General features: G+C 38.9%; 1 protein-coding gene across 3 annotated transcripts in view; it reads right to left on the bottom strand.

Moving 5' to 3' along the window:
* Positions 1 to 15,356: 15,356 nt before the first annotated feature.
* Positions 15,357 to 20,121, bottom strand: part of dcc (DCC netrin 1 receptor) — a 321,689-nt gene continuing 316,924 nt past the window's right edge. For all 3 annotated transcript variants that reach the window (XM_088281223.1, XM_088281224.1, XM_088281225.1), the window contains exon 29: positions 15,357 to 19,252. In XM_088281223.1, coding sequence (XP_088137349.1) covers positions 19,163 to 19,252 — 90 coding nt within the window. In that variant the 3' untranslated portion in view covers positions 15,357 to 19,162. The remainder of the gene's footprint in view (positions 19,253 to 20,121) is intronic.

The following is a 20,121-nucleotide window of genomic DNA, read 5'->3' as shown; positions in this document are numbered from 1 at the left end:
AGTTGTTGACGTTATATTATGTATATACAGTGCTCTTATGCCTTAAATTGTGTATGCTATACATGGAACATGTACATTAGTATTATAAGTGTATAAATGAATGTTATGAATTATTGTGGCTCGTGGGAGGTTAGGCTTAGGGGAGCGTCAAATGGGAGTGGTTAGGTGTGGGTGTGCCCGGTATGTTTTTTGAATTTGAATGTTTTGTATTGTGTTGTGGATTTATTCTGAATTTACATTTATATATTATATAATGGTATTTGTGTGTTTTATAAGGACCCCCTCGGAAATGAGATGATACATCTCAAGGGGATATTGTTTAAAGCAAAGCAATATTTAAAAAAAATATTTCTATTTTAAAAGTATTTTCAACATTTTATGCTGTTACAAAAACAAAACAAAAACAATTTCAATGCATTTGTAAAGTCCATTAAATTTTATACAGATTTTTGATAATGAGTCTCAGTCCCGAGCCCTCACAAATTGCAGGGGTCCACAGTATTTGTGAAAGCATTGATACTTCAAGGATGTCTCTATATTTGTAGAGTATGTTATACTTTCTTAAAGTGAAAAATTCACGGCAGGGTGTGTTGTTAGAAAGGCTGAAGCATATAAATCCATCAGTTCATACGTTTGACCATTATGCGCTTCACACAGCGATGCATTCACTCCTCTCTCTTGCTCGCTCGCTCAAAGCGTGCGCGCTAGCTAGAGAGAGTGTGATCCAGTATATTACAAGATTTCAATCTGCTCTGACGGCAAATATTTTTATTCTATGCACGTGGTACTTACATTTTTATTTAGTATTTTAATCTAACAAAATGTCCATCCATTATCTATTCCGCTTCTCCTCACTAGGGTTGCAGGGGGTGCTGTAGCCTATCCCAGCTATCTTCGGGCAGTAGGCGGGGGACACCCTGAACTGGTTGCCAGCCAATTGCAGGGCACACAAAGACGAACAACCATCCGCACTCACACTCATACCTAGGGGCAATTTAGAGTGTTCAATCGGCCTACAATGCATGTTTTTGGAATGTGGGAGGAAACCGGAGTACCCGGAGGAAACCCACGCAGGCACGGGGAGAACAACGCCACACAGTATGGCCGGAGCTGGGATTGAACTCACGACCGATGCTGTCTCTCACTGTGAGGCCATCGTGCTGACACGTCGCCCACCGTGCCGCCTCTGACTAAATGTGTCCATGCAAATATAGCTAATGGACAGCTCATTCATTCAAACCATATCTAAGAAGCACAATGACACAGCTACCTCTTTGATCTTCACAATTCTAATTCGTTCCTGTTTGTATGAGTGTGTTGAACAAGGTTGGTATATGTGTGCATTTTAATTCACAAAACTCTGACTGAGGACGGCATGATAAACAAAGACTACTCGACCATGAACACTGTGTTTAAAGATGTGGAAGTAACAATCATGGTTATTTCTCAATTCAAGTATCATAGATCCCATTGTAGAAAACATACTTTATATTCTGCATGTAGCTCAAAACACGTTTCGTTGAAGGATAATTTGAGTGTATGGAGGCATGACATTTCATTAGTTGCTTTTTGCGCTTCACATTCCGGTGGTCTTTTGGTTATTATGATATATCCTATTTGATTGCTTTATCTTTTTATTTCGCCCGCATTGTAATCATCCTTCGGCCATTCACCAATAAATACCAAAACCAAATAGAAAAAAAGTAGACTATGAATATGCATGTGTATATACTGTAGGTGTCCACAGCTTACGCCTTCACAAATAGATCATTCATCTTCCTCAGTGTCAGGTTCTCACTTGCGGGCTGTAGTCAATATTAAAGGTACTTCATTAATATTCCATTTTGCCTTGTCGCTGTGGGTTGTGTGTGTGTGGTAGGGTAAATCTCGGCAAATATACAAAAAATAATGTGCCGAGTTGGATTCAAAATGATTTAAGGCCACATTTTTTGCGCTACAGCAGTAGTGTCTGCAGCGTTAGCTTATTTCTATCACGCTGGTACTGTAGCTCGCCTCCCAACAACACTGACACAGGCGATTCTTGAGAACGAGCGATTATTCCTTTCACATCTTCTGCGGTGGTCATGACGTGCACACGCCATCACGGAACTTGCACACGCCGTGAGAACTACATTTATTATGCAATAGAACAGTACAAATGAGACGCACATCGTCGACAAAGTCAACAAAAAGCACAACAAATAAATACCTCGTTGGCTGCTTGCCATGAAAAGAGGTCAAATGTCCGGTAATCCACGAAGGAATTCCTTTTAGTCTTCTTTTAGCGTCCTTTTGACATCAGCCTAACTTTGAGCACGAGCATTAGCATTAGCAACAGGTGGGCATGCGCAGTTGAGTTGCAATTCATGTCCTTGGCTCTAAACTTCCCGTAACACCAACATAAGAAATAAAAGTTCCGGACATAAAAACAATGTGACATTATTAACTGTAATTAAGATATTAACATGTTCCCTTCTTGTTACATTTAAGTAACATATCACTTATAAACACATGAAATTATGTATTCATTTCCAAACATAAAATTACCCAATTTCTGACTTAACTAACAAACTCTAAATTTTTATTTTCAAATCTAAGAGCTGTGAGCAACACTTACATGTACATTTGTTCAACAATCAAGAGCAGGGGTGGGCAAAATTTTTGATTGGCGGGCCACAATGGGTTCTAAAATTTGACAGAGGTGCCGGACCAGGAGCAGATGGAGTGTTTTGGTAACCTCAACTCATTTGAGAAAAAAAATATATTTAATTTTAAATGTAAATGAACAAAAAGATTACAACAAAATATGTCTGCGACACACCACAGTATTTAGAAAATAAAACATTAATAAGGTTTATTCATTACATTTTTTTCAAGTTCGGCGGGCCGGATTAAAACATTCAACAGGCCGCATGTGGCCCCCCGGCCATAGTTTGCCCTCACCTGATCAAGAGGAACTTTGGACCATTGCATTTTACGGAACTGTTTCTTGTTTCTACATCTTTTGAGGTTGTATAGGGCATGTTTTGTTTTTTTTTTGACGCCAATCAATTGTTCATTTACTTCAATCATTGTGGTTGTTGCCCTGATGCATCATCTTCGGTTAAGTTTTAATTGCCAGGCAGAAAATATTTTTTGTTGTTGATTATAGCATCACATTCAGACCTTAAAAAGCAGGGCAGTGGATTTATTTTGGGATTTTAATTATATGAAATGCAATGCAGAGCATGTAAAAGCACAAGAACAGAAACACAATTTCATGCTTTTGTAAATACTTTGAATATCAATATACGGTCTCAAATTTGTTCTTTGCACCTCCCTCCCTGTGTCCTAATAGGAACTATAATTTTAATGGAATCCATTCAGTAACAGCCATGGCTTTAACGTTAACACTTGCACATGACACTCCATCTAGCTCTATGATTCGAAGTCAAAAAGAGAACAGTGATATTATAGCTCATCATTTGAAAAGTTTCCTGGCTAGAAAAACAAAACAAAAAAACCCCAAAAACAAGCATCTAACGCCTACCTAACAACAAACGATTAAGGATCAACTGCAGCAAACGAGGAATGTAATAATAATAGTCTGTTTAGATGTGATGTATTTTTATACAGTATGTACTATTTTATTTATTTTTTTAATTTTCTATTGATTTTTATTATAAATAGTCATATTATAGGTTTCTGAGAGAATTTGTAGTGTAAAAATAAATTTAAAAAAATTATAGAAAGTATACAGAGCGCACAAGTAATGATTTAGATTGTAAGGAGGACAAGATAAAATTTTGCTTCCTTCTTCCCCCTACTCAAACTTTATATAGAGTCTTTGTTTACTTTTGTTTAGATTTTTTTTTGATTATTGTAAATAAATAAAGATCCAATCAAATGTTACAGTTACATCTATATGTATAACGCTAACTTCGCAGTTCTCCATCAATCACTTCTTTCTCTCATATCGCCACGGCCACGGCCATCGCACGTTCGTATGCCACAAATGTCCATTGTGTCGTGTTTGTTTTCTCTGTTTAATTCATTTGCAGATTACACTGTGTAGCACTGATATGACGCCACACTATTTACATTGGACATTGTTTCCACCAAAATATCCCAGTGTATAAACACCAGATCAGGGATTACATTCTAAACAGGACAACACAGTGAGATGAACTGTCCTGCACCACTTTTTGGGAACACAGAATTAAGACAATGTACTGGCGTGTGTTACATGTATGCATTTATCCTGCTCGAAGCTAGCATCTCTGTCAGGTGACAGGAGAATAGCAGCAAACAAAATCACAGCAGAGAACCCAACGTCATTCAATTAGAAGCCACTGAAATGCGGCAAACGGAGACACTGAATTTTAAAAAACTCAAGAGTCTGTATTTAAAAGTAATGTTTCTTTACAATATTACCGTCTGTGTAGAGCAGTGCTTCTCAATTATTTTCTGTTACGCCCCTTCGAGCAAAAAGACTCCACCACCCACTCTCCGCCGTACCAATAAATAATAGCAATTTCGTTGCAAAACAAACCTCCACCGTAGAGTTAATACTCACTACGCACAATGGGCAATGAGAGCAGCACTGCCAACTACTGGAGTGGATGTGCAATGACACTTTGTAGTACAGAGTAAAAAAAAGCATGTTCCCCAGGGTCACACACGCCCACCTCAGCATCACACCGGTCGCCCCACTATTGAGAAGCACTGGTGTATAGTATTAAGATGCAAGTGCGAGAAGATTGGGCGACAGTCTTAAAAACTGCAGTATCCTGATTTTTGTGCCGACGCAAGCCTCAGTGAGTGCACTTATTTGAGAATTTGGTGGATCTCTCTGCACCATATCGAGGGTGTTTCATTTGACATGCACCTGGCATACATGCCAATTTGGAGGCTGAAAGTAGACTAAACATTTTGTCTGCTGGAACCACATAAGTCTTTCAGGTAGTGTCATGGGGTTTTGGTGAATTCCATCAAGGTGCAGGCGGACAGATTCTGAGCTCTGTGGACGTGGATGTCATCATATTTCATTAATAAACATGACAACGGTGTGCTTCAAACCCTCTGAATAACTGCAGAAATAAATTAAATGAATGCATTATTATGACTATCATATTAATTTTGTGTTTTTGAAATCAAGCCACTGGCTTTTAGAACTTTGGAAAGTCTGGGATCCGTCCCTTAATGGGGTGGGTGGACAAATGTCATGATCACTTTTGTTGATTTAGGTTTTTGACTTTAGTTTCATGTTTTGTCTTGTGTTCCTTTGCGTCTTCTATCTCATCAGGCTTATTGTGTCCACCTGTGTTCATTTTCCTAAGCTCTTGTGTTGACCAATCAGCTCCCTCCAAACCTTTGCGGCTTTTCCAGGTGTTCCCCGTTAATTTGTTTGTATTTAGTTTCCTGTTTCCTTTCAGTTTTCAGTCGGGCCATTGTCCATGTCAGTTGTCAAGTACCACCCCCCCCCCCCATGCCTACTCAAAGTTCCTTTTCTTGTATTAGTTTGGTTACTTTGATCCTTTTTTTAAACTTTGATATTTTTGATTTGCCTATTTCTTTGTTTGCCTTTAAGTTTTCTTTTGGTAATCAAACACTTTTTTGTTAAAACCACTCACTGCCTGGCTTCCCTGCATTTGGGTCCACCACCTCAATTCTCCACCATGCCAAAGCCAAAACTTGACACAAGGGCCACAAGAAGGCACTAAAGACAGGGCAGCCAACACAGGTACAGGTGGGAGAAGCGAGTGGGGGTTAGCAACAGAGTCTGGGTGAGGTTGCTGAGACCGCTGGAAGAAAAATTGCAACATGCATGTACACTGTCCTGTTTGAGTTTCAGTGCAGATGTGCATGAAAAAAAAATAGTGACATGGTTATGATTTTAGGCTGTTTATGATTTAAAATATAATGACAAATCCACTATTTACCAAATTACATTAATTTAAATTAAGTAAAAATCTGCTGAGAATGGGGGGTAGGACCCAAAGTGCTCCACTTCTTCCCACTCTCTATTGAACATGTAAACTAAAAAAAATCATCATCAGGCTAGATTAAGAAGACAGGGTTCGACGTTAGGAGTGGAAAATAAGAACTGGACTGCATAAGATTGAATTGGCATATAAAGACATAGACCATCGTTAGGAACTAATAATCCCGTAGCCCGAATCAATAGTCTGCAATAGAGGGTTGACCCTCAGTCCAACGATTCACAGGTCCAATGTAAGTGTTCAGAGGAAAAGTCCAACGGTTGGAAGGGAAATGGTTTGGATGAGTGAATGGGCTGTGAGCCAGTTGAATGGGGAAAAATGACAATAAAAGACCGGCTGCCCCAAACCGTAGCCTCCTACCAGCCCAACCACAGCAATGAAGGAAAGGGTGCGATTCTACTCGGGCGGCCTCCAGGCCTCAGGCCTAGACTAGGCTCGGAGTTCACAATCAACCTGGCCAATTTCGTCAATAATCAGGCAGTTTGCTCCTTTACTTCACTCGGAGGTTCTGACTGTTGGCCCATGGGCTGTCGACTATTTTTGTGGAATTGGCATCCATTTTTGAAAAAACTGTCTATTTCCAAGATAAAGTGTGATCTCACTGGCTTGCGATTTAGGAAAAATGTATTTGTATTCCCATACCAAGAGGGACCTTTGCATCATGACTTCAAGTCCAAAGCCTATTTTTGGGGCTGAACCTCATTACTACGTTCAACAATTAGAAAGGTAATTTTTACAGCACAATACAAATTGCAAACTGGCAAGTTCATCCATCTATTATCTGTACCGCTTGTCCTCACAAGGGCATGCTGCAGCCTATCCCAGCTTTCTTTGGGCAGTCGGCGGGGTACACCCTGAACTGGTTGCCAGCCAATCGCAAGGCACACAAAGACGAACAAGCATCCCCTCTCACAATCACACCTAGGGCCAATTTTAGAGTGTCCCCATTAACCTACCATGCATGTCTTTGGAATGTGGGCGGAAACCGGAGAACCCAGAGAAAATCAACGCATCCGCGGGGAGAACGTGCAAACTCCACACAGGAGAGCCGGAATCGAACCTTGCACCTGTGCACTGTGAGCCCATCATGATAACCAGTCGTCCATCCTGCCGCGGGAACCTAGCACGTGTTCTTTAAATCTACTTGTGATATTTCATTTTGTATGCAGGAGATATTGTCAAAAATTAATTAGGCCGTCAATTTACTACATCGCCATACCTTTAACTATAATTAATAAAAAAATAAAAAAGATTATGCACTACTTTATCAAGTGATGGCAGTCCATATTCTGTCTGGTAATGGGAAATTACTTATTTCATTGGTTGGTGATGCCAGATAATTTCATATCTAGGTCTCATTGTAAATTTAATCCAGTTACAGCTTCGATAGCTATTTGAGTTCAACACAAACCAAATGTGGGTTATCATTTCCAACAAGCATTTGCTTTGATCGCCGCTGGTTGTTGGTTTGCTTGGTTGGTATGTGACTCAGAAAAATTATGCATGTACTGTATTTGAATTAAAATGACTTCCATGACACTTTAATGAGCAGTGTCAGATTTAATTTTGGTGCAAATCTGGATAAAAATGCAGTATGATGAATTCATATATCTTTTGGCTGTTTGAGTCATGCCCTAGAATAATGAAAAAAAAAAAGTACATCCCCATCATTAATGTTGTCCTGCATGGACCACACAGTGATTATTGGTTTTATAGAGTTAAGATTGATGTTGAAGTGTGTAAATTGACTTATGTTCTTTTATTTTCACATAATTTAGTTAATCCTTGTTTAATCTTAACACACTAGTGATAGCTATTCTCGTTGTGTTTCTGTTCTGCCTTCTGCCTGTTAATAACTCTTGATGACAATAACAGTTAATCAGACAGGTGACTTGAGTTGTGTTGCCGTGACATTTTCCTCCTGGCTCGGCATCTTCCTATTATCTACCTTCACTCTGGCACAAATATCCAGGTGGGATAGTTAAGACCGTAGAGTCACATGGGTGAGGCAGCCGCCCCCTCTGTTGTCGGCGACCATGGCTGTAGTATAAAGAAAAAGAACCATTTCAAACAAATTACACCTTCTTCTGCAATCTTGCAGAAAATGCTCCATGGCCTTTTCTAGATCTTCCTGGCATTCATTAAATTGTTAAACTGTGAATATGGAGTCTTCTCGTACTTCCTGTTAAAATAATATTGCGAGCATTAAACATGGCAAAATGTTTGATGCTCTCAAAGTGTTGTCAGAGAGGTAGGTCCTTCATTTCCTTATGCGTCTCACTTTAATGTTATCTTGTAATGTCAGTCTTTAGCATTGGACTTCCTTGTTGAGTTTCTCTCCTTTCATCTTCATCACTGAAAGATGTCATTTCTGCTTCGCCATCATGGACCCATCTCAAACAGCAATGGCAATAATAACTCTCTAACAGGGTTATGCTCACATTGAAAGCTCCCAAATGGATAATAAAGAACAGAGTGAGACGTGCACTCTGCAAATATGATGTTAAGGGAATTGCACATTAGAGAGAAGCTGTTTTAAGTCAGAATCGACAGGTCAACTGGAATGGCACTTAGTGACGCACAGAGGCACCAAGGCCAAACCATCGTAATCTAATCCCAATCATACAGTCATAGATGCACACCATTTGGAGATGCTGGATTTTTATCATCAATATTAATGCATTAGATTAAAAAAAATACATTATTAATGAAAGAACAAAAAACAGTGACAATTAAAATATTAATCTGGAGCTGCAAAATCTGATGGAAAAAGGAAGCCATGCTCAAAGTTTTGTGTTGTCAGGCGAGAGTTCGGCTCTTCCTCATTCATTTATTGGTGGTTGGCAAACGTTTTAATGTGCATACCAATAATAGTCCAGAAGAGTGACATATCATCTTGCAAAAAAATGATTTGCAATAAAAAGTTCTATACCCCTTGCTAGTCTAATCATGGCATTCCGATTATTGTTGAATTTGTGGAATTTGAGTGAAGCAGCAAAATCCACCCGTTTTTAGCCATCGGCTTAAAGCGGCCATTTTGTCATTTCTGTATACTGAAAAAATTACATCACATTTGCTCTGGGCTCAGGCAACGACCAATCATGGTTCACATGTTTTTCATAAACGGAGCCATAATTTATGAAGGGATTATTGAAGCTTGGGCTAACCGTTAGCCATTTTAGCTGCTAATGTGTCTGCTTGCACTGTTCGAGGTTTCATAAAAGCTGGCATCATTTCTGATGAGCCGCACTGCAACAAGACTGACTGACACTGACGAGAGGAATCCTGTCATATTTAAGGAGGGGATGAACATTACAAGATTTCATTCTGCTCCCAAGTGCAAATATTTGAATTTTAGTGGTCAGACAAAAACCCACTTCCGGTCTTGCATCCGTCATTTTTATAACACTTCACATCTTCCGTCCTCCGCCCCACAAATCCATCCGGGAAGTACGGAGGGACCGTTCCGTCCCAGGGACAAAATGCCCATCTCTGCATGCCACTATAATATCATGCTGCCTGAACAGTAAATCCTGGTGGATCTTTTCTGTTTCTTTACTACTACAGAATAAGTGTCACAAATATGTTGCAGTAAATGAAGATACTTGTTGTGAACATGGTGTTGCAAAAAAAAAAAAACAACAACAAAAAAAAACATATCATTGGTTATTTGGCTACATACTTTAAACTCGGGGTGGGCAAACCTTTTGATTGGCGGGCCACAATAGGTTCTAAAATTTGACAAAGGGGCCGGACCAGGAGCAGATGGATGCAGTGTTTTGGTAACCTCACCTCATCGGAGAAAATTTTTTTAAATGAAAGTGAACAAAAGCATTACACCAATATATATGTCTTTAAAAAAACCACAGTATTTAGAAAATAAAACATTAACAAGGTTTATTCATTTAATTTTTTTCGAGTTTGGCGGGCCGGATTAAAACATTTAATGGGCCACATGTGGCCCCCGGGCCGTAGTTTGCCCACACCTGCTTTAAACAGTATATTCAGGAAAAGACAGAGAGGAGAACCTGACCTGTTTTTATTGCAACTTTCAGCTCATCTCATTTGGGGTCACCTCAGTGAGTCCCTTGCATGATGTTTGTCAGTTTTTAAAGCTGATGTACTTCTTCATTCAACAATTTTTTTTTATCTTATCTTGAAGTCTGCATGTGCTGAGTTATCGACTGCATAGCAATCAAACACTCGTAAAATGGTAAATATGGAGATAAATGATTGGACAGCAATGGTATGAAAAGTAACTTGTTGATGCTTTATTGAAACTGAATTAGAAATACAATAACATGTAATTCATCATAACCATCATCTTACATGGAAATAAAATACACAGAGTTATACACATTTTGCGCCCTGCATGGGAGAAAAATGTAAATGTGCAACTGGTGCCTTGCAAGTAATCACTTTTGAATAAAAAAATAAAAATAAAAAATAGAAAGAGCCCATCACATATTCCAGAGACATACTAAGTACTGTGGCTGCTGTAAATCAAGTGGCGTGCGTGTGAAGAAGAGTCCAAATTCAAAAACCAAGTGTTGGGCACATTTTAAGATTTTAGTCTAGATCTGTGGAGGTTAGGCCTCTATTTTTCACCCCCTCCCCCAAACACACAGAGCGTTTATTAGGCGAAATGAAGCCTAATTCTTTCCAAATCCAGTTGTAGTCCAATGTATTGTGGACAAACATGTGCTAGATTGATGGATAAGACCTGCAATTGCGGGCAGGACGCGCTACACATCTACTGGAAGCTCTGCTCACCTGAATTCCCTGGAGCAAATGAATTAACTCAAAATAAAAGGAAGAAATAAAAATGGTCAGTCTTGCTGTCATTTCTTATGAAAGAAAAAAAAAGCACAAGTTGTTTGTAGTGTAAACCAAGTTTTGATTGCCACTCAGATATGAAACTACACACTGATTATTGGACTAGTGTCCTGAAGTGGTGTTGATTGTTTTCCTGAGAGGTTTTAAACATGCAGAAAAGCTAATAATGTTGTTGTGTCCAATTGAGGTGCCACTTTTTCCTCCAGTGTAACTAAATTAAGAGTCGAGGCTGGTGGGCCAATTCCAATCCCTTTGGTACGCCGAGATTTGGTTTATCACAGAGGTCCATAAAGTCTCTGCATTTGTGCTTCAGTGCACGGCCTCCCCACGGCAGCGAGATCTTGAGCAATTTTGGCCCACAGGTTAGCCTTCAGCGCTCCCTGACCGTATAAAAAACAAAAAACAAAAACCTGCTCTTTACCTTCATACACACAGCAAAAACTGCTTAATTTAATCCCACTTGAAACATGAAGCATAAAGTGGAGCGAGTCATAAATCCGTCTCACAGACAGTTCATTTGTTAGGCGTGGCAATGACGTGTCGTCATCGTCAGTATAGACGTCCCCATAAAATAAGGCGATCGAAAAGCCTCACCTAGTATCCCCAAAATAGTTCTACACGAACCGGAGTTCCCTAACCCTGTTCTACACCAATCAGCAGCTTGTGCTTCCACTGTTTCCATCTGGACTGCTTGAGATATATATATCTATATATATATATATATATATATATATATATATATATATGGCTGTCCAACAAGGGTAGGTGGGGGGAGATGGTCGTTTATACCTGAAGTATAAAATCCATTTGGATGGAACAGAATTAATTTAATATTCTGATAATATATATTTGGTCAAAAATTCTCCTCTGTGTATAATTTTAGAGAGAGTGGAAAACAAATAACCAGCATGCATTTTTTTTTCTATTGAATTCTCCTCACCTATTTTCACACATGAAAAGTAATTAACCCCTCATGGTAGCCCCTGTAGCATAGCAACGGTGGCATACGGACCACTGACTTTAGCGCGACTGGGTCAGTCTCCACCCCGAAGCTGCTCCCCATTGGGAACACGTGTCCAAAGTGGAAGGAGACTCTTTGAAGAGACAGCAGATGGAGGCAGCTAACACTGATGCAACCCTCGCTACAGTTCAGCTGCATATTTCACAATTCTTGCACTACGTAATACCACTTGTCTATCAAGCCATGAGAATGGACGCTACAAATTAGTTTTTTTGCAGGTCCAAGCCAATGATGACACTTGATTAATTATTTCCATGTAGTTGTTTGGAAGGACGAGGTTTGAAACCATAGCAGAACACTCATTCTACAGATACAGAGAAAAAAAATCCACTCAATCTTCTTTGGAGTGATTCATGAAGGCTGGAGTAGTCGTGTCTGTTTTCCTTTCGACTTTTCAAATGGTGATTGAGAAATTGGATGCTGGGTATGACACTCATTATTGTAATGACTAGCATATTGTGAATGGCTGATAAGAGGCTCAATTTCTTTTGATCTCATCAGCAAGGTAAAACTCTGGGCAGAATAATTTTTACCTTTCAAGTTCATTAACTGTGTGCACCTTAAAAAAAATCTAATTCCGACATTTGATTGACCGCTGCAAAACTAAGGTCGCATTCGCATTTCACAACATCCAGCATTTTCTTTGCCGTATTTATCTAATGGATAATAATCTGCTTTCTTCACCTTCCCCACAATTTTAAGATTCCCATATCTCTCAAGGACATCTTTCTATTTTTTTTCAGGATATTCTCTGGCGCAACAAAAAAAAAATAATGTTTGGGGTGACAGAATTCCTTGACTTAAACATCAAGACCATTCTGTCGCTTTTCATAAAATCAGGTAATTTGTTCTTCATTTTGTTTATACCAATGCGTTTCTTATTGAATTGTTCTGTTTGATCTACTACATTTTCCACACTCTGAATCAAGTCAATGACCCTTCTTGGCTGATTTCCCTTCACGGGAGGCATTTCACCTCAATCTCTTCGGATCCTTGGACAGTTGTTGACTTTGACTCGGAAGACTGTCTGGGGTTTGCGCAGTCGAGATCCTACACAGCTGACCTAGACGTCTCCTCTCGTCTTTTCTCTGATCGTCTCTTGGTTCCATTGTAGACAGTGAAGTGCTGTAGGCTTAATCCTTAATCATGACAAATTCTACAGGTGATTCTGATTCTGTTGATTGAAGTTTTCGCAGCCTGTAACTCCTCAGCACAATGGCAAATTCAATTTTCCTTCGCTCAATTCTGTTGCCGATAACTTTCAGATGTTGCTGCTGTTAACGTCCTTACTCTACTCACCAGGAATCAGTTGCTCCGATGTTAACGCGACTCTCACGGAAGCAGATTTAGGTGCACCTTACAATCCTCCATGTCGGTGCTTTCAACAAGTGCTTCATCATCACTTCTTCCTGCCTTCAGGATTGCAGCTGTGAGCTCTCTTTACCGCAGGCATGCTTGAACAACAAAAAGTCTCTCACCTCTTTATCTTTCTTCGCCTCATCTGTTATTTTATTCAATTTCTCTCTTCCGATGTTTTTTAATTTTTTTTTTTTTTTTACCCAAGACAGCAATCCAATCCTGCCGTCATCATTTACTTCAAATTTCATCTTTAGGCAAGGTTAGAGCTTATTTAACTTTAACTTTAACTATTCTGTCTGCTTCTTTGCTTGTCTGGTGAATCAGCTTTTTGCAGCGGACTTCTCCGTTTTGACTGTCTTGCCCTGGACATTTTACGCAGTTTTGACCTCACAGACTTTACAGATTTACTCCAGTATGTCTACAGCTTTCCACCGGACTTCCAATGCTGTTTTCTACACACTCGTGTATCAACTGTGTGAATTATACACACGGCTTGGATTTACAAGAGTCGTTGGCGGTGATCGGACAATTTTATGTATCCTTCCACTTGATTGTTAATTTTCAGGTTACTTCTCTCTAAAATGGTAGCCAAACGTTAAGTTTGAAAGCAATCAGTTGACTTGGCTTTGCCATGAGATGCGTGTGCTCCTTCAACTTCCATTGTCATTATCCCACCGATAATGCCTTAAATAAAAACATACAAATAGATGAGAAAAATATAAAGTTGGTTTTGAAAAGGTGACACTGCAAGGGGAATATTAACTAATTTGGGTGATTATTACCAAACAAATCCGGAAGACCAACAGTGACTCTCAATGAGCAGAACATTTTGACTTTTGAAGATGAAGACTTGACCAGGTCACATTTTAACTCTATCTTTTTAAGTGTTCACACTTCTGCTTAGATCGTATTGTCATTACATTTGGATTGATTTACATGGGAGGAAAAATCATCATGACTTTGATAGAAAACCTTTATTTATTCATCAAGGAATGAACCATTGAAATAACATATATTTTTTTTATAAATATGTAAAATATATATAAAATATATAATATAAAAAAAAGACCATGGATCTGTTCTACAGTGATTTATAAAACCCGCAGTTGTATCCAACATCGTGGATAGAAACAACCTATTTCATCCAAAACACATCTCCATGTCGTCTCTTGTCCATTCAAATAAAGAAAAACACTAAACTATTGCAGTCACAAAGCTAATTTGGTTATAATGACTCAATGATTGAACTTTTAAAAGGATGACGTGAAACTATTTACTCAAAGCTGCCCATCTGCCAGCTTCTCTGTTGAACACTGATGTTCTGGATGAAATGAAGTAATTGTCTGTGTGTGAGGGAGATAAGCACAATTTTAATTTGGCCCTTTCACCATAGTGGAGTCCAATTCTTTTCTTTTCTTTCCTCTTTCTATTCAGACACATTTACTTTCTTCTTGCTCATCACCACACTGATTCTGTCTTTTCAGGGGCGCGCACACCAAAATCAGACCACGTTCTTTGTCCACCTCTGGCCAACTTGACTTTGTTAATGTGTTTTTTTTCCTTTGTATGTCTCCCCTTTGTAACAACTAACATCTTCCACTTTAGATTGAAGTGTCCAAAGGAGGAAAAAAAAAAAGTTAATGAAATTGATATTTTTTCTTTTTGAGCTGAGCACCCCTGTTCATTCAAGCAGGTGTTGGAGGCTCTCTCTCTCTCTCTCTCTCACACACATTAGTGCTGTCAAGTGATTATTTTTTTTAACTAATTAATCACAAAAAAATTCTCTGATTAATCGTGATTAATCACATTTCTCAACTACAATTTTTTGTGAAGCTTGTAACAGATATTTACTTGAATAATATCTTGGAATTGATGCAATATCACCGAATATGATTCTAATATATATATATATATATATATATATATATATATATATATATATATATATATGTATACACACACACACACACACACACACACACACACACCCACACAAACATCATGCACAAAATTAAAATAAACAAATAAATAAATAAAAAAAAAAACAATAATATACCCGTGACTGCAAACTTAAAATTCTTTTTTTTCCCCCCTCGGATAAAATATTAGATGAGGTATTCAATAAGACGAACAAAACATCATTTCGGGAGTCACACCGGTCAGGGTATGTCATTATTATACATATTTTATTGTTATAAAGGAAAACTGCATAGATGTGAACCTCAATCTACAAAGTTTAGACCAAAACAAACATAAAATGGTGGTGACTGTGTGTCCTCAGAAGGGACCACATTTGGGGCAAACCATTTTAAATTTGGAGTAAATAATGTTTGGAATATTAGATACCTTATAAGGCAATAAACAAACAGAAATCAACAAAACTCCAAAGGGCATTTTTTTCCTCTTTACTAAACAAAATGTACATTTGCAGAAATATCACATGGTTATAAATAAACATTTTAAGGATCACTCATAATAAAGTAAATGATACAAATAACAATAATATATTAAATTTGATTATAAAAAGTTACTGCTACTCTAGTGGAGCTATACACAGTAAAAAAAATAATCAGCAGAGGCCTGTAATGTACTTCTGCTGAAGCAACATGTATCTCTACAGTCAAATACACAAACAGGAGACAAAAAAAAAAGAATCAATCTTAATATCTGACTGATAAAGGGAAGCCTTCATAGCATGAAACAGACAGGTGTTCAATGTCAGCAACACAGGAAAAATTATGTTTCTTTTCCAAAAATAACTACAGAATCTATGATATCATCATTAAGAAATACATATTCGGGGCCATGTTTTTTTTTTTTTTTTTAATACATTTCCGTTCTATTTTATGTCTGCCATCACTACAACTACTGTAGTTTTTTTTTTTCCTCATCAGTTTAAACCTCAAAACTTCACTGGGGATTTCCTAATCCTCAACTGTCCTGACAGCTTTAAGTTTGGCTTTTCTTTCCTTTGGACTCTTCATGTTCACTTCAATGAAATCCATCGAAGAGACTTGACAGTCATTCAGTGTGCGGGTTCGATTGTTGTCAAAAATATAGCCTACAGTATGTTCCTTTTGTGCTGTGCTTCAAAGGTAAGAGATGATTCTCTTGGATTGGCCACAAAAGCTGAGAAATCGGCTTCTGTAACTTCTATTTTATGACAAGGTGAATATTGTCATTGGGGTTCAAGATTTACAAACTCAGAGAAGACCACCTAAGAGATCATTTTATCAACTGTCTGATGTGGTGTGTTGCAGCCTTTTTGCTGGGAAATAATTTTGAGCATTTATGATCATCTGCAGCAGCTTCTCTTTTCTCACAATCTAGTTTTAAACCACATTTCTCTCTTATGTAGGAAGTCCATCTACATATTTGGTGCCCTAAGCTTTCAGTCTGATCTCCAAACCTTTCAAGCACTTCTATCTGTAAATGTGAATTCTCAGCATTTAGATTTTTACAGCAATCGATATAAAAATTTAAGAGCCGCAGAAATGACGACCAAATAACAAAATCCATCACCCACAACAGACTCTTCCCCACCTTTTCTTAACATCTCGATAATTTGTTTTTTTCTTGTTGTTAAAATACAATTTTCCTGCACCGCTGTCAGACTGAAGAGGAGGCGGCGTATGACTCGGAGCGGAATGTAAGCGCTTAGCTTACACTGGATTCATCTCCCAGAGCAGGTTGATGAGTTTGATCCCCACACTGCCTGCAAGCCTGCCCTCTGTCACCTTTCATCCCCGCATCCATTCTGCAGAGATGTTACCTTTCTAACGCCTCCGTCCCTGGGACTTTTCCCTGCCGCTGTAACGGCCCAGTGAGCGTGAGCTTGAATCATAATGTTTGCAACGTCTTTATAATGAATTCGCCGCCTCGTTCCTCTGTGCCCCGCTCACACATGCGAGCCACCTCGGAATATCAATGCAGCTCCTCTGCCTGAGCGCACTCAGTCTCCCGCAGGATTCTCCTTTTTCATCACACTGAGATAAAGGTCTGTAAATTACAATATGGAGAATAGGGTGACACAGTCAAATATGGAGAATACTGATGGCTTGTTTTCGTCACCTCACTTGATTAATGAATGACTTGCCATTTTAAGTTTAAAGAGCTTTTTTTTCTTTTTTTTCTTTCTGGAGATATGCACTGAAAAAAAATGACTCCCCTTCTCAAGTTGCTTAATCACACACTCAAGTACCAAACAAATGTTCACTTAAAATATTTTGGGATGTTTTGAAAAATAGCCAAATTTTAAAGATTGCTGCAAAAACCCATGCCGAGTGCTTTTTTGTGAGACTTCATAAATGAATCTTCTCGGTGGCAAGACGAAACAAAAAGCCAGGCTCTGCTAATGACCCGTTTAATTGGACACATTTCCTTTCTGCTGTCAATACAAAGCAGTTTAAAGGACCTAAAGGTTGGATGCGCTCTGCTCTCCTTTCCTGGCTGACCTTATTTAATAAAGGTCACACTGAAACCAAAATACTGCAGAATGGAAGAGCAAGTGTCACTGTTACTGCATGACAAAAAATTGCACCAACAATTGTCCTTATGTTCTTTCTACTATTCATTTTCATGCCGTGTCATGACTAAGAAGCTGGGGGAATGTGTTGGTGAAAAATACAATTTGTGAAATATCCTTCATGTTTGTATTCAGATTTCATTTTTATCTTATTTCGGAAAAAAAAAAATTCTGGCCCCCTCTGAGGTGAACTCAAATTGAAATTAGTGACCATTCGGGCACTCAAGACTGATTGTGGTACAATGTTTGTTCATGTCATTCAAAATAAATTAATTAAGAAGACTCCAACGGAATATGCACCGACAAATGAGTGAAAAGTAAAAAAATAATCAGTCACCATATTCACACTCATCACTACTGTTTGGAATTAACCTTAGGCCCAATCGCCACATAACATTCAACTGACAGACTTGTGTTTGTCCAAAGTGAGAAAAACACCAAGTATCGTAAAATTTCCTCCATCCTGATGGGCTTATTGTGTTTCAGCAACGGCCAGTACAAAACTGTCAGTGAAAATGCCAGCCTCGAATTTTAAAGGAAGGCTGCCATGAGCTTCCTGTTTTTGGCAACAACACTTTACCTGTCAATCCCCTTCACCGAGTTTGTCTGGTCTCACGGGACTAAAGGCTTGGTCAAAAGCAGTGAGAGATGATAGTCTATAGATGCTTTAGCGACATCTTTCGGCACAAACAATAAAGAAAAAAAGTCCAGACGGATAAGAGTGTTGTGTCCAGCCAGAGTTCCAGTATTCAAAAAAACAAAAAGTGCTCCACAGTTGGAAGGGAATTGATCGATGAAACCAAGTCAGATGGAAAAAGGCCCAAAAATGTCAGCTGGCTTCCAAAAGCAAAAATAAAATCTCCAAAAAGCAGAAAGTTTTGGTGAAACTTGAAAGAGTATTTCACACTGAATGTTCTGTGAGGCAAACTGTATTCACATTACATAAATACCGTGTATGAAGGTGTGTTTGCGATCGTATAAAAAAAAAAAAAAAAAAGGAAAATGCTCCCGAGGGCAATCATGAAAAATAATTGAGGTACAGTCACAGTAACTGAGTTGCAGAGAACTCAGCAGAGGAGAATAACGAGGACTTAATAAATACCACAAAGAAGAAAAACAGTAAAGATCTTAGAATTGTCTTCTTTTTCTGTGATAATCCCCCGCCCCTCGTTTCTTTAAGTCAAGATGGTAGGCATCGGATTTGAAGAGTTTTCGGTTAGGTCAAAGGGAGTTTGAAGCCACTGAGGAAGCCCCTCCACCACTGTCTCGTTCCTCGAGTTGATGATGTGTGATGTGGTTTAATCCAGTACAAACGGAAGGTCATAGTCCCCAGTGGCATCTTCAAACTCAGATGCTGCAGCTGTTTGTGAACACACTGACATGACATCAAAGCTTGGAGAAGGGTTCCTTCTCTGGGGCCAAGGGCTGAAAATGGAGGATTTAGAAGGCCGAGCCGGTAATGGCATTTAGCTGCTTCATCAGCCCTTCTAAACTAGCCATCTGCTCCGAAAGGTCGTCCTGCTCATACACCTGAAAAACAGAACAGGAAAAAGAAATGCTGGATGACCGTGGACATGACACAAACTGTTGTTGGAGACAGTACGATGCAAAAGTATTAGGCCACCATTTGTTTAGTTAGACAATTCAATAATGACAATCCAGAACTTGAACGTAAAACACAGACCTCCTCCTCTCGAGGCTGAATGTTTAGTAAAAGTCACATCACAGCAACGTTTAAAGGTAAGGTAAAGACGTCTCAAATATTTTCAATCATTTGTTTACAATAGCTTTGAACTGTATTAGGTGTTTTTGGCTGCAGAAAAAAAGTCACGTCCGTTCCACCTGCTCCACTGTTAGAACGTTAAACAGAGTAACCTGTATAAAAGTGAACAGCTAATCCTGTCTTTTAAACCACTAAGAACCTTAGCATTCACAAGTCTACAGTGAGGATGCTTGTATAGTAGAGCAATAAGTTAGGTACACCTATATACGTAAATGTCCATACAAACACAGATAATCAACATTTAATATTTTTCCAATATAGTAAACATTTTTTCTTAAAAACCTTTGCATTCAGTGTCTGTTGTGTTTTGTGTTTGGGGAAAACCAACATCCACCCAACGGATCTATTTCCCACACTTTTGAATGCACCACGCACAGTACATTCTTTTGGAGGTCAGGCAGCTGTTCCCTGTAGCCTTTCCGCCTTATCCCCACTAGCATCACATGTCCTTCCAATTTTAACGCACGACACTACACTGAGGGCAACACAAACATGGTGGGCGGCCAATGATTACCTGACTGGTGTTTGCTGCGGGGACTAGCGGGCTCTCGCCATTGGTCCAAAATGCTGCTGCTTGCCTTTTGACTGGTACTCGTAAGAAGGAGCACATAACTCC

Source organism: Idiotropiscis lumnitzeri, chromosome 18, assembly GCF_059441095.1.
Source record: "Idiotropiscis lumnitzeri isolate Australia: NSW breed Sydney's pygmy pipehorse chromosome 18, RoL_Ilum_1.0, whole genome shotgun sequence".
NCBI lineage: Eukaryota > Metazoa > Chordata > Actinopteri > Syngnathiformes > Syngnathidae > Idiotropiscis > Idiotropiscis lumnitzeri.
Note: the sequence above shows the minus strand (reverse complement) of the source record. Positions and strands in the feature narration are given on the sequence as shown.